The 16,164-nt window shown below is 37.4% G+C and overlaps 1 protein-coding gene across 2 annotated transcripts in view; it reads right to left on the bottom strand.

Annotated features, from left to right (window-relative positions):
* NTNG1 (netrin G1) overlaps positions 1 to 16,164 on the bottom strand; it is a gene marked incomplete at its 5' end in the record, with an annotated part of 247,964 nt that overhangs the window by 39,180 nt on the left and 192,620 nt on the right. The window contains one exon of one of the 2 annotated variants that reach the window (XM_081324960.1): positions 14,851 to 14,916. The exons of the other annotated variant lie outside the window; for it this stretch is intronic. Coding sequence (XP_081181086.1) covers positions 14,851 to 14,916 — 66 coding nt within the window. The remainder of the gene's footprint in view (positions 1 to 14,850; positions 14,917 to 16,164) is intronic. 2 annotated transcript variants of the gene reach the window in all.

Raw genomic sequence — 16,164 nt, 5'->3', positions numbered from 1 at the left:
TATAGAAATAATCATGAGCTGATGGTGAATAGGAGAAAGGGTTTTTACCTATTCTAAAATGGTCTGCATATAGAAGAATACTCCGTTTCTACAATTAGGTGATCTTGATACTTAGAAATGCATCATACGTGAAATGGTCCCCTTTTGATGTTATTTCTCTTTGCATTGTGTGTCTATCTGTATTTGGCTGCATCAAAGTGCTGTAACAGTTGAATTATTCAAAAATCTGTCTAGGGATGAAAAAAACAACAAAAGTGATGGGGAGTGTTTTATAAGAAATATTTTTGGTCAACTTTTTAACTAGTCTTTTTTTAAGGAAGTGGACTTTATAGTTTGCTATTTCTTGTTACTAAAAAGATTTTGCATTCTCTGTACTTGCTTGACAACCCTAAATTTAAGATGATCCTAATCAAAAGAGAAAGATAGCAGAAAAATAAACAGGGGAAAAAAGTTCTACATTTGTCATCTTATGATTGCCACCCCCTGCTGAAACCAGTCTTGGAAATCTACCCTCTCCTATAAGATGCGCACATACGATACACTTATATATGTGTGTACCTGCCAAAAGTCATACTCCCCACCCAAGGCAAGATGAATGTTCATAAATTAAGAGTATTACTTGCAAAATTAGGAGCCCAATTTATAAAATTAATTGATTACCCCATCTGAATACAGCAACCTTTCTCCTTCCCACACAAAACACACATAGAAAAATTTATGTATTTCTCTTCCTAAGAGAAATAAATAACAAGGTCATAAAGTTAAGGAGAAGCTGTACTAAGAATGGAAAGAAAGGAAGGGACAGAAAATTGGATGAAAATGAAACATTTGAAAAAATTATTGAAAAGAGGAAAGTTAAATTCACCTGGTTAAATTCACCAGGAAGGCAGCTCTGCCCCAAAATATGGCTAATCTTCAAACTAATCTTTAAAGATATCTATATAATCTGCAGCCATTTTCACCTTTGCCCATTTGCTAGTTTATTAACTGCTTCTTCTGTTTATCTCAGTGAATAAAGATGTTTTGTTGCTCCATTTACAGCTAATAATTTTGGGGGACCAAGACTTCTTATTTGGGAACACAACTTATTGAGTAAATATGGTTTTTATTTCAATATGGCCTGATATTATATTTATTTTATGTTACAATGAAGCTATCTGACATGGTGCCCACAATTTGCAGCAATTAAATGAGTGTTATTACAAAAGATTAAATTATATGACTGCTACAATGTGTGAATCATATATTTTAATGTTGTTGTTGTTGTTAGTTGCAAAGTCGTGTCCGACCCATCGCGACCCTATTGACAATGTTCCTCCAGGCCTTCCTGTCCTCTACCATCTTCTGGAGTCCATTTAATCTCACACCTACTGCTTCAGTGACTCCATCCAGCCACCTCATTCTCTGTCGTCCCCTTCTTCTCTTGCCCTCAATCTTTCCCAGCATTAGGCTCTTCTCCAGTGAGTCCTTCCTTCTCATTAGGTGGCCAAAGTATTTGAGTTTTAGCTTCAGGATCTGGCCTTCTAAAGAGCAGTCAGGGTTGATCTCCTCTAGGACTGACCGGTTTGATCGCCTTGCAGTCCAAGGAACTCGCAGGAGTCTTCTCCAGCACCAGAGTTCAAAGGCCTCAATTCTTTGGCGCTCAGCCTTTCTTATGGTCCAGCTTTCACTGCCATACATTGCAACTGGGAAGACCATAGCCTTGACTATACGCACTTTTGTTGACAGGGTGATGTCTCTGCTTTTTAGTGTGCTGTCTAGATTTGCCATGGCTTACCTCCCAAGGAGCAAGCTTCTTTTAATTTCTTGGCTACAGTCCCCATCTGCAGTGATCTTAATACACAGAATCAAATCCTAAGAATATCAGAGATTCCCAAAATAGCAAGTTTCAATCTACTAATTTGAGTTTTGCCTTGGTGTTCAAAAAAACCAAATAGGATAGTTGAATTACCAGTAAAGATTTTTTTTAACAAAATGAAGAAATATTTATCTACAATATTTAATCACGGCTATTCATAACCATATAAACTTCTTACTTAACCCAGCTATGCATTCAATTCTAAAATCAAACATATTTAATCACAGATCTTCACTGAAAAAGCTTGTTCTGGCTTAGTTGGCAAAATTAAAAAGATGGAAACAGTTTACTTGACTACTAATGGATTCCAAATGGCTAAAAACAGGCAGAGAACAAAATGCCAGAATTAGAACATAACTGACCTATGCATACATTTTCATCGTCCAGCTTTGCAGAAGCATTTCTGTAGTAGCCCAGCCTGCACAACTGACAGTGGTACCCTCTAGTGTTGTGTTTACAGCTCACACAAATGAATGTACTGAGCAGATCGATGTAACTGCAGCGGTTGGAGTGGCCGAAGCATTCACAGTCTTGCAAGGAAGAACAAAAATGTATACAAAAGGGTATTCTGTAGTAGACTCTCAGCAATTCACATGTTCTTCTTTTCTCAAAATAAAAAATCATGACACATGAGCAGGTTATGAATGAGCAGCAGGACAATACATTCATGAACATCATGGTAGCATACATGGACAATGACAGGGGCTATGAAGATGGCATCTCTCTTCAGGCAGGAGAGACTGATGAGATATCCATGTCACAGCATTGGGGATAACTTTGTCTAGTCATAGCTCTAATGGAGCTAAAGCATTTATGGTTGTAAGCCTTTTACTAGTTTTGTGTGCACAGATTCCAATAACACAAACTCTGGTGGTTTTGTCAGAAGTTGATACTTGTCTGAGATTTTCTCATGTTACTTTTGCATTGCTTTGATGACAACTGTAATGCACTGTATTCCAGAAGGTAGCAACATGGTTATCATGTTACACCAGCTGCCTGCAATTAGTGCAGGTTCGCATCCCACCAGGCTCAAGGTTGACTCAGCCTTCCATCCTTCCGAGGTAAGTAAAATGAGGACCCAGATTGTTGGGAGCAATTAAGCTGACTTTGTAATAATGCCGCTTGGGGTTTGTGTGAAAGCCCTAATAAGCAGGCATATACATAGAATGAAGGCTACTGCTAAGCTTGTAAGCCGCCCTGAGTCTTCGGAGAAGAGCGGGATATAAATGGAATTTTAAAAAAAATAATCTTCAAAGGTTTGCCCAAAGGTGCTTTTGGAAAAGAAAACTGGAATACTTTTGCTTGAAGACATTACGCTTCTCATCCAAGAAGCTTTTTCTGTTCTGCAATAGAACTGAAGAAGCTTCTTAGAAGAGAAGTGAAACATCTTCAAACAAAACAAAACAAAAAAAGTCCAGTTGCCTTTTGAAAAAGCACCTTTGGAACAGCCATGACCTGGGTGACTGAAAATCTCCACAGATATTCTTCAAAGATTATATCATATTTATTATCTGGCAAAAGCACCAAACATGTTTAAGACCTAGCCTTTGACCGGATGGCAATCATCCAGTAATGTGTAATATTGATTATAGTTCTATGTTGAAATGTACCTGCCTTTGAAGACTAGACCAGGGGTCTTCAAACTTGGCCCTTTTATGACTTGTGGACTTCAACTCCCAGAATTCCTCAGCCAACGTGACTGGCTGAGGCATTCTGGGAGTTGAAGTCCACAAGTCATAAAAGGGCCAGGTTTGAAGACCCCTGGACTAGACACATCAGTTCAAAATACAGTCAGTCGCTTGCTAAGGAAGACCAGGAATATTTTTTTATTTTAATTCCATTTATATCCCGCCCTTCTCCGAAGACTCAGGGCGGCTTACAAGCTTAGCAGTAGCCTTCATTCTATGTATATGCCTGCTTATTAGGGCTTTCACACACACCCCCAAGCGGCATTATTACAAAGTCAGCTTAATTGCCCCCAACAATCTGGGTCCTCATTTTACCTACCTGGGAAGGATGGAAGGCTGAGTCAACCTTGAGCCTGGTGGGACGCGAACCTGCACTAATTGCAGGCAGCTGGTGTTACTTAAGGAGGCATTAGCCCACTGCTCCACCAAGGCTCTGATTATTATGATTATTATGGTGTCTGTCCTTAAATGCTCCTGATTCTTTCCTGGGCTCTGTTCAAAAGGCTATGAGCTAAGGAAATATAAAATGTTCCGTCATGGAATGGAACTGAAACAGACCACTCTGACTTTGGAAAGGGATTGTTTTGGATTAGAGCATTCTGTGAAGGAATATTTTATGACTATGTGAACTATGACTAGTTTAAGACCAAAATATCCAGATTGACTGACTATGTACTAATCTGCTTTTGGGGAGATTGCTTAAGGACTCTCCACCCTTCTTAGTTCTCTGGAAAGCAAAGGCAGGAGAGGGGGAATGCTTTCAGACACGCAAGAATCTGTTATTGCAACCTTACGATAAAGGTACAGGTAGTCCTTCCTTGCTGACTGCTTTGCTTAGTGACTGTTTAAAACAATGTAAAAAAAAAAGAGATAGCTTTGTGACCAATCCTCGCATTTAGAGTACATCATTGCAACAACCCACAACCACTATATGGGTGGTTTGCAACTGGCTTGCAACAAGCACATTAATAGAGAATGCATAAGTAAAATGCATAAGTCATGAACAGATGGTGTTTGGCTTAATGGCCAAATGGGAAGGGAGGTCATAAGCCCCTCATGGTCAGATGATTTTTTTTTTGCTGAGTGGCTGCAGTACTTGGTGACCAAGCTGTTGATTCCAATTGTGGTTGCTAAGCAAGGACTACCCATCGTATTAACACTTATACCTCAAAGGGCAGAAACACTCTTCCTCTCTCAGTCCAAACTAACTCACAGGGTTATTGTGGAGATCAATCGGGAGGCATGCCGCCTCTAGCTCCTAAATGAAAGGCAGGATAAAAACCTAACAAATAAATAACAAACAATTTTAATTTTGTTGATTTGGTCTGAGGCTGCTTTTATCAGTTTTCCCTTAAAAACATTATTTTAAAGGTTATCTATGTTATATAATTTCAGGTTTTAGGCTAGAATGCTTAAAGCGATTAAGGTGATAGGATTACTCTTATTTCCACCTTCATGTCCAATGCCTCTCATCACATGTTTATCCTGGCTGTTCTCACCAAAATTCCCAGAATGAATGGAATTAAAGTTACACCCACTGAAAAAGAAGGAAGTGGATGTTTAATGTCCATGCAATACTTGTGACTGCAACTGTAAAGTTTATCCTGTAAAATACCCGCTATTTCCCTTAATAGGCCAAATAAAAGCCCAATAAATATACTAATTTCATTGGAGTTGCAATACATTACACTACACACCACACTAAATACATAGCAAGTTATTTCCTAGAAATCAGAATAAGTGCATGGAGGCCAGGTGAGAGATGGGCTCTATATGACTTTCATAAATAAAGATTAATTGAGAACATTGCACAGTTAAAAAAAATCTCAGTTCATACCAACAGAGGTTTTTTTTTTTTTTAAAATAAAAAATATCTTGGTCCAATACTTGTGGATATGAAATTTATAAAACAGAAAGAAAGAAAATAATGGCTTTAATGTGGTGGCTTTGATACCCTTTGTGCCATATTGTATAAAAATCCATGTTATCGTAGTGGGCAGAGGGGCACAGCCTTGAGGGACAAGGAGAATAAAGTTCAGATAAAAGAAAGCCTAAGTCCAAAGCAGAAATATAAATGAAAATGTCTCAGATAAGATCATCCTTCATTCTCATGCAGATAAAGTATTACAGTAAAAGAAGTTCTGAGCTGTGGCATTGTGTGTTTTTTTTAAATTTAGTCTATCTTGAAGTGAGAACACAAGATAACCAAAAGCAGATTTTTCCACAACCTTTAGATCATGGGATCTATTTCTCACACTATTTCAAGAAGGTTCAGATCAAAAAGGAGTCGCTTGGGTTTGGAAGAGATTACTCAGCTGTAAATGCACAGTCCAAAATATTGTAAACTACCAGAAGACACCTCTTCTGCCTGGTAAAACTTTTGTTGTATTTTCTCTAAATTTCTAGATATTGTTGAACTATGTGTCCAAAGAGATAATTAGAATTACTGACTTACTCTTTAAATAATTAGATGAAACTTACGTTTTTGTCACCCATTTGTACCTGTAATTTATCAATGAAGAATGAAACGTTCACACATTTCATTTATCTTATGTATGTTTCATATTTATTGTGTGCAATATGTGTCACAGATCATCTGTATGGAAGGAAATATATCAACTTATTCATCAGCAGCTTAGCATAATAATGTCTTGAAAATGATCCATTCACAATTCTAACCAGCATGTTGTTATATTTATATAATGGGGAAATAAGGCACCCAAGGCCATCAGTATCTCTAATATTAGTCTGGAGCTACCTAGTTTCCACCAATTATCATCTTAATTGAAGCATTTTAAGTAAGAGTCATACTCCCCATTCTACTTTACAGTTATGGATTTGATCAATCATATCACTCTTCTAATGACAGCAGAGCCCCAATGAACAGTTTTTGATTTCTACTGCCTTTGAACTAATGCAGAATACACAGGAAGAAAGTGAAGAGTTCTCAGTGACAGACCACTGGTTTACTTGTAGAAATTTAGGAGAAAGGGTCAATCATCTCAATTTAAGACACTGAGACCATGACATATAAAGCCCAATTAAGTGCCTCTGCCTTTGAATCTGCAAAGCTGCTTAGCAAATTATAATGCTCAGTGTCTCTTGGCAATCGGTACAATTGACTTTTGAAGTACAAAGCCAGTACAGATACGAATGACAGCAGTGCTTGCCTGATGCTCTTCCCGCTACAAACTGGTGGAATTTGTTTCACTCTTACTTTTAATACGCCACCATGGGTTTCGCCAAGTTATTTTCATTGACCGCCTAGCCCAACTTTTCGTAACTGAGCAGAATTACGAACAGAACCATATAAATAGATTTCTCACTATTCTGCTACAAGAAATAGAAACTTATGGTTAATTTTCAACCGGGATTTTTTTTTTAAATTCCATTTATATCCCGCCCTTCTCCGAAGACTCAGGGCGGCTTACAAGCTTAGCAGTAGCCTTCATTCTATGTATATGCCTGCTTATTAGGGCTTTCACACACACACACCCCAAGCGGCATTATTACAAAGTCAGCTTAATTGCCCCCAACAATCTGGGTCCTCATTTTACCTACCTCGGAAGGATGGAAGGCTGAGTCAACTTTGAGCCTGGTGGGATGCGAACCTGCACTAATTGCAGGCAGCTGGTGTTACTTAAGGAGGCATTAGCCCACTGCTCCACCAACATAGAAAAAACAGGTGCGTTCCAGTTCCAGCTGCACTCCACAATGGCAATTATTCAGCTACACAGAATTGTAGCAGAGTAGAGGCGGCGGGGGGGAATGATATTGGAACCTGGAAGCCCCAAACTGCTTTGCTTCTCTGTGCTGCCAAGGCACTGGCATCTATGATAGTTCCTGTTAGCTTTTCCTCACCCTCCTGTGAGCAAATTCTAACCAAGTCTAGGTGGCAATAGGAGAATAAACAATTACTCTGGCCACTATGTGGAGCATTTTACCCTGTGAGTGTTGAATGGCTTCAAGAGTCAAATCTTCCTCTAAATCATTTCTTTTGTGAGGGGGAAGACATAGGAGTCACTGTAAGGTAAAAGGTAAAGGTAAAGGTTCCCCCGCACATACGTGCTAGTCGTTTCCGATTCTAGGGGCCGGTGCTCATCTCCGTTTCAAAGCTGAAGAGCCAGTGCTTGTCTGAGGATGTCTCCGTGGTCATGTGGCCAGCATGACTAGACGCCAAAGGTGCATGGAATGCTGTTACCTTCCCAGCGTAGTGGTTCCTATTTTTCTACTTGCATTTTTACGTACTTTCGAACTGCTAGGTTGGCAGAAGCTGGGATGAGTAACAGGCGCTCACTCTGCTACGCGGCACTCGGGATTCGACCCGCCAAACTGCCGACCTTCTGATCGACAAGCTCAGCATCCTAACCCACTGAGCCACCGTGTCCCGTTTAGGAGTCATTGTAATATTTTGCAAGTGTAAGGAAAAAGTGCACAGGTAATCCTTGACTTACAACCATCAAGCAGAGAACCAACCTAGAACAAAGGAGAAATTCTCTGACAGAACAATTAATCAGTGGAACGACTCACCTCCAGAATTTGTGGGTTCTACAACACTGGAGGTTCTTAAGAAGAGATTGGATGAGTATTTGTCTGAAATGGTATAGGATCTCCTACTTGAGCAGGGGATTGGACTAGAAGACCTCCAAGGTCCCGTCAACTCTGTTATTCTGTTAAATAATGCAACACTGGGAATTTTTTGTATATGTGACATTTAGCAACTATTTGAAGTTACAACAAAATTTGGGTGCTTGGCAACTGGCATATATTTATAAGAGTTGCACTCTCCCAGGGATAGCCAGTCACCATTTGTAACCTTCTCAGCCAGCTTCCAACAAGCAAAGTCAATGGGGGAAGGCAGATTCACTTAGTGACTGCATGATTCACTTAACTGCAATGATTCATTTAACAACTGTGGCTAAAAGGCTGTAAAATGGGATACAACTCACTTTACAAATTTCTTGCTTAGCTACCCAATTGTTCAGTTATGGTCATAAATCAAGGACTATCTGTAGTATGATAATAAACTGGTCTCATGTGTGCAAAGAGTCCTTACTCAGATATAAGAAGTGACTTGTAGGCATTTGTATTTACAACCAAATGGAAATAGGAATATTCCCATTTAGGAAAATAGAGCATGGTAGACACATGCACAAAACGGAGCACAAGCCAATTACTCTATATGCTTCTGATCTGCATGAATAAATGATTTCAAGCCATTCCAGTTGAAAAAAAGTAGCTGAAAAAGAAAGAGCAATTTTATTTAATTTTACTATAATAAACAAGTTCTTGTGGAACTTCTACAGAGCCACCAAAGATATATTTCAGGGCATTTATCACCTCCCTTCCATGCCCATAATATCCACAGACTTTCCAAACTAAATAATAAATTCATATAAGATTTTGGCATTTGTGAAGAAAGTCTCACAATGACTTGGGATGGAATCACTGAAATTTCATAAGATCTCAGATGTATAAGATGAGGAATCATGTGAGGTTATACTATTCTTCCTGTTGGTGCACTGCTGCTACTACAGCAAGCAAGCAAGAAATCCATTTCTTTCTCTGCACAGCTCTATGAAATCACTGAATTCTGTTGTTTTGCAATAAGGAAAGTAGAGTTGATGTAGATTAATGGCAGGATACAATTGTTAATTTCCATGAGCAGAATGATGGGAAAGTCTGGTTTTTTTCATTTATTTGGAACAGACTTTGAGGTGGGTGAAGGCTTCAAAGAGAAGGAGAGACCCATTGTGAAACTGGAACTCCTCCTGAATAATAGTGGATTCTACTCTACCTGGACAACTTGGGTAGATGATTGTAGTATATCTTCTAGTTTGTATTCTAAATACAGAATTGAGAGTATGTAGCTATGAAGATAATCAGGATGTATTATATGCATGAAACGATACAATATGTTGAAGGATACCTAACTATGCATCTTATATATTCTTTTTTGTACCAACATATGTGAAAAATGCAAATTACATGCTGGCTCCTTCATGAAAACTATTATTATTATTTAATTATAGGCAGTCCTCGATTTACAACTACAATTCAGCCCAAAGTTTCCGCTGTTAAGACAGCTGTTAAGTGAGTTTTGTCCCACTTAAGATCTTTCTTGCCACAGTTGTTAAATTAATCACTACAGTTAATTAAATTAACAGTTGGTAAGTCAATTTTGCTTCCCTGTTGACTTTGCTTGTCAGAAGGTCACAAAAGATGATCTCATGACCCCAGGATACTGCAACCGTCATAAATATAAGTCAGTTGCTGAGCATCCAAATTTTGATCATATGACCATGGGGAGGCTGCAATGGTTCTAAGTCTGAAAAATGGTCATAGGTCACTTTTTCAATCCTATTGTAACTTCAAACAGACACTAAATGAGTTGTAAGACCAGGACCACCGGTATTCCTTTTAACTTGAGAGAAACCCTGGGTGTGTATCAAAGTGGCTCTCATTTCCATCAGATATCATTCAAATAAACCTTCAGCCTAACAGAGCCATGTTTGTTCTTGGAACATTGAAACATTTCTTTGTCTGATGTCCAATAAGAAAATACAGTCAAGGTGATATTATTTTTTTATTTCTGTCCTTAATCCAATTTTGTAATGGGACAGATTTTTATTACCCCCCAGTTCTTAAAAGGACACATAACTTGTCCAGAACAGAACACATCAGAACTTTTAAATCCAAAATAAATATTGGAAGTGCATTTTATTCTAATTTCTCCCACACCCATAGATTCTGCATTTTCTTACAAAGTAACTACTTTATGTCATTCTGGAATGATTCACATTAAGCCCACACTAAATCCTGTTGATCAAATTCTAAAGACATATTGCAAACCATGCCCATTACTTTGCCAACCAACAACAATCTGTTCCATAATTTTAAATCAGGAGGTAATTAAAACATAGTCTTCAAAAGAAAATGAGGTGGTAATAAATTTCACCATATTGCTTTAAGCGACTCTAAAATAACAAAACCGATCCATTAATAAAAGTGATCATCAGATCGAATGACACAACTGCAGGTATAAGAACAACATGAATAATGAATAAGTTGGGCAGGAAAATGGCAGAGAAAATATAATTGTAAATAAATCATTAAAATATTGCTAAGCATACTCCAGCCACTTGGATTATATCTATATCTATATCTATCCAAAAAAACCCCAAACCCACCCCTGTTTAGTTTTCAGGAAAAAACCACTCATTTCTGTCCTCTTTTTAGGTAGTTGAATTGGGTAGTTGAACCCATTTATATTTCAATAACAAAACCATATCTCTGCTAAGTTAGTTAAAAAAGAATTCTTTAGATTAAAAGTAGCAAACAACGGAAAGAAAACATGGCAATGTAGCAATGCAAGGTTTTTCAGTTACAGAAACTGAAATGCAAGACACCTCCGTAGGCTTCATTAACTTCCTTAGTTCACATAGATATTCCTGCATCACTCAGCCCTACCTAAGAAATTCTTGTTCCATCTCCTGAATTATAAGAAAATATTTGATGCGAAGTATTTATATCAAAGAATTTTGTCTTCAGGCAATTTGGTGCTGGAAATCTGAGCAGGATCTGAAACTCTAATTCTAATAGAGGTATTAATAATGCATTACCTATTCAAGGAGAATTAGCAACATTGATTTCTGAGGATGGATAGATGGATTGATGGATGGATAGATGATAGATAGACCTGCAGTTGATGATGATAGGTAGATAGATAGATAGATAGATGATAGGTAGATAGACACAGACAGATAGATAGTTGAAATATGCCAAATGGCACAGCTTTTCTCCATTGATTTCCTCATGATTTCCTCATTTGGATTTTATTGGGGGAAAAAATCTTTGCCATTTTCTCTAGGAGTGTCAGCACTTTGTCCTTTGCTATGGATCAGATTGTTTTACTTTGCATGGCAGTTGTGTTTCTTCTTCCTAATTATACTGCAATTAAGAAAAAGCTTCTTTACACCATTCTCTCCCTAGCATCTCCATCACTTGCTTTCTTTCCCTGTGCATTACAAAGGAAGAACAAATTTGATTTTCGTTATCAACTTAGAAATTTTGCATTGGACCTAACTTGCTGCAGCTCTGTCACAGCCATTCTGATTCATTATCTATCCCCAGGGTAAACCAAAGGTCATTTTTTTTTCTTAATCAATCTGAAAACTGCAGCTCTCATGCCATAACTAATGATTTATTGCCAACAATAGCATAACTTATATAAAACTGCAATCTTTCACTGACATGCTTATAAATATAAAATACTGAGGTTAAAAAAAAGCAGAAATACTTCCAGTCTATGAATGACAGATGCTCATTTGGGGAAGGTTGTCTGGGAGCTGTCAAGGCAACTGTGCTGTGCTTTCAAAATGTCAATATGATTCCATTATTTTGATAAAACATTGAAATCATATCACTGCATGAAATATCCAAAATGCACATGATCCAGCAAGAAGTTCAACGCTACTGTTAGTGCCTCAAGAAAAAAAAGGAAGAAAGAAAGAAAGAAAAAAGTAAAAGAAAACAAAGAAAGTTGCTCAGAGCCTCAGAGAAATATCAGCAGAAAACTCATGTGCTGCAAGTGCTGTTTCAGACATTTATCAAGGAGGAAGCTGCCTATTAAATAACCTGCTTGTTTCATTGGATATGTTACAGCAGTGTAACGTGGTGTTTTTTTTATAGATTGAAAGTCATTTGTGCAAATAGGATATAATTCCCAATATAATACTAAGGCCTAAAGTGGCTCTTTTCCCAGTCTATTTTCCCCTCTTTTTTAGTTTCCTTCCTATTATTTTTTATTTTTCATCTCCATCTAGGTTACTAGCAACAAGACAGATGATTTTTGCCAGAGCTCTGAAATGAAATTAAGGCAAGACCTACCCAAAGCCCCAGAGCTGCAAGTTCTCCACAGCCGGTTCAAAATTATACATGGAATCAAGTGTCTTGTGATGCACTTAATTGCCCTTTTCTGGAAAATAATTCTTCATTTACTTTATGAAATTAAGGAAATTAAAGAAAATGTTTCACTAAACCCTTTTTCAGTAAGTACAACTGTGACGAATATAAGCATTCACAGAGAATGTATTCCATTTCAACTAACAACTCATTTATTGAATTATTATTTTGCAATCTAACCTGAACAATATGACTCAATTGCTTGGCTGGTGCCTGAGTTCCTTTGCTACAAAAAAAAAGCTTAATTACATATTGCTCAAGAGCTATAGCATTTTCAAATAACAGTTTGAGATTCTTTACAATCATTTATGATACAATACATGTGTTTTGCGAAAGCTTATTTCTCTCATTATTGCCAAAGGCCAACTTTCATAAATGGAACAATAAACAATGCAATCTAGAATTCAATACTAATTTTGCTGGTTAGTTGTAGGACTAATATTTGTTATTGCAGAATCAGGTTGGAGATTTCAATAATTAGCAGTAGATTAAAAATGTGTCTGATTTTTAATTATTTAAGCATCACAGGAATAAAAATACTCTGAAATGATGAAAGCTTGTGATAACTGGGAATAATTTTGTGGGCTACAATAACATTAACACGGATTTGTTCTATACCAGCCTTTGGTTGGTATATTTTGTAGTTCTGGTAAAAAGAAAGCAGAAGATGGTAACTTGGAAGCAAAGTAGATTGAATCTAATTTATCCAGTATGGCACTGCAGTTGTTAGTACTGCCATCCTGCTTTGCCTCATCACTACTACACTGATACCAGACTGATATAAAATCTGGGGAGGAGGGGAAGGGAGCTAGCAAGTAGGGAGGGAGAATAATGAAACTGAAACCACTCTGAGTGCCTGCCAGAGACATCCGCTGACTGACCATGGGAATGGAATGCAGACCATCACTGAGCCTGTCAAACTTCAGTACTCTTACCAAAACAATTTCTTGGAATCCAACTGGACACAAGGAGGTAGTTGGGAGTGAGGACCTGGGAAAGGGGAAAGTAAGTAGGCAGCTTTCGTGCTCAACCCTTAGATCTGGCTTTTTCTGTCTTGCAACCACTTGGCTTTAGCAAAAGTATCCCTTTCCCTACGAATGCAGTCAAAGGCTTTCTTAAACCCAACAACAGTTCTCCAAGAGGCATGGAAAGAAATGGTGAAATATAATGTAGAACCCGTGAGTAAAACAATTCTAGCTGCTAGTAATTTATGCATCTAGCACAGTCTTAATTTCTTTCCTATGATCAAGGACTAAGACAGCAGTTTTTCCAATCTAGCTCTCCAATAAATTGCTAATACACTTTGTTTAGCTTAGAAACTATTTCCTGGATCTTCTTATGCTCATTTCTTCCTCCATCTGTATTCATTAGAGTTTAAAAGGAACATCCTGTGTATAATGATGGCAAGCTGTAGACCAACACCATTTGTTTTAAGAAACATAATAATTCCATGGGAAGTACTGAACAGACTTCCACCTGGTTGAATGTATTTTCTGTGCGAAAGCTCTACAGAAACCAACTTTAAAATGCTGACATTTCTTGCTACCTCTTTTATACTTCTCTCACCCTGGTCTCTCTTTTAAACCCACATCATTATTTCTCCTGAAATAATCATCGCACCAGCCTGCCAATAAATTTTTTACGTGTGAATGTTGCTGGAATTCAGAAGTGGAATTCCTCTAGGGATTACAGAAAGAACAATTACTGAAATTATTGGAATGTGACGCTTTCAGCATGCAAACACACACACACACACACACACACACACACACACACACACACAGTAACCTACAATGTGACCTAACCTTGTATGAAAAAAATAAAGACTTGAAAGAAAAAAAGAGCCCCCCCCTTTTTAAAATGCTGCATTGTTCAAATAAATTTCCTGAGAATCTGGTTTTGTTTTAACTACCACAAGTTGATCTCACTGCAATCTCAGCTCTGAATTATCAACTGAAATAACATTCATTTCAATTAAGCAAACAAAGCAGAAAAGAGAGACATTAAAATGATCTGATGGAGACAAAGAGAATCTCTGGCAATCAAGAAGTCTCAAAACTTACTTTTCATGCAAACCCTGATATCTACACAATTCCCCTCTTCTTAGGGGAAATCATATTCAATTTAAGCTATAAAAAGTGCTTATAACTTTGATGAGGAAGATCTGTACACATTATAAAAAGTCTTTTCATGTAAGATTCATTTTTATGAGCATAATAATCCTCAATAGATTGTTTTGGACAGTATGTTTTCTTCTTAGTCGCATATTCTATGGGTCGCTGATTCTATGAAAAGCAGTTAAAGTCATAATAGACCAGTAGGAATTTTACAGACTCCTACCTTGATTTGGGTTAGAAACCCCAAGGGAAGATATATTCGGCCATATCTTATCATACTTTGGAGGAGCTGCATGTATTGGGGGGAAAAATTAGGATTTGTTATTTACAATATGCGATAGATTTTAAAAAATTAACTTTGTATCTAAGCACATGGGTATGGAGAACAACACAGAGCACAGACATCTATCACTGGACTTTGTCAATGAAACATTAGGACAATATACATTACTGCCACATTGAACAAACAGAAGCAATTGATGATTCCCAAAACATTGAATGTACATTTAAAGATTTTGTGTATTCCTATGATAATGTTTTATCTTCTATAATTTAACAGATACAATTTAACATAGTGGATATTTATCATCTGGCTCTCTCTAAATCAGAGGCTTCTACAGAGTAGGGAAGATTGCCTACTTCTTTAGCAGCATAATGGATAAGGATGGTAAGAGGGAGTTTCAGCTGTTTGTTTAATTATTTGTTTAGATTTTTCCCTCTGGAGAATTTCCTGGTTCTAGGCATCAAATGGTACTATTAGTCAGCAACCTTATTCTTGATGTTCAGGAATTGCATACTAAGATTCCTCATTAAATCAAGCAGACAAAAGTCTCAGCCTAAATCTAAAAATATAAAGAATGATTTGGGCCAATATTGACAGCACTGATATTTATGTACCAAAACAACAAATTGGAATAATTATATTTGAACACTTAGAATACATTGCATTTTGTACCATTGAACTTTGCTCAGGTGCCACCTGACTTACCATGCTTCTATCCATCCGTTCCTAAAATGCAAAGTGGAATTTAACCACACCTTCCTTGGACACTCTAACTGATTTACAAGTAATCAAGTTTCAATTTCTTCTTTCCATCTCAGTGCATCTTGTTATCTATCTGGGAAGCTTTCTTGAACTACAGGATGGCTCACACATGCATGTACATCACACTGTTGATTGATGATTATCAAGTTTTTTTATGATTCCTACTGACCAGATATATAGATTTTCTCCATTGTGATCTATTCCTAATCTGGTCTTTTCGCATTGTACCTCTTACAGTGTACCTTTAAGTGCAATGTACACTTAAAATTGGCAATGGAATAAGTGAACCACGGATGAGATGTGAAATAAAAATTTTCTCTGGTGCATATAGTTTTGATGCTCAATTTATGCATTGATGTTACATCTGAAGCCAATGAAACCAGTTATGAAAAAACCAAAAACAAATTAGCGACTGCTTGTATAGACTTCTGTGGTATCTACACCATGCTACTACTCTGCATAAGTTTGCTTCTTGTGAGGAGAACCTGTGGT

The sequence above is a fragment of the Vipera berus genome (genome assembly GCF_964194415.1).
Source record: "Vipera berus genome assembly, chromosome: 3".
In the NCBI taxonomy this organism is placed as follows: Eukaryota; Metazoa; Chordata; class Lepidosauria; order Squamata; family Viperidae; genus Vipera; species Vipera berus.
Note: the sequence above shows the minus strand (reverse complement) of the source record. Positions and strands in the feature narration are given on the sequence as shown.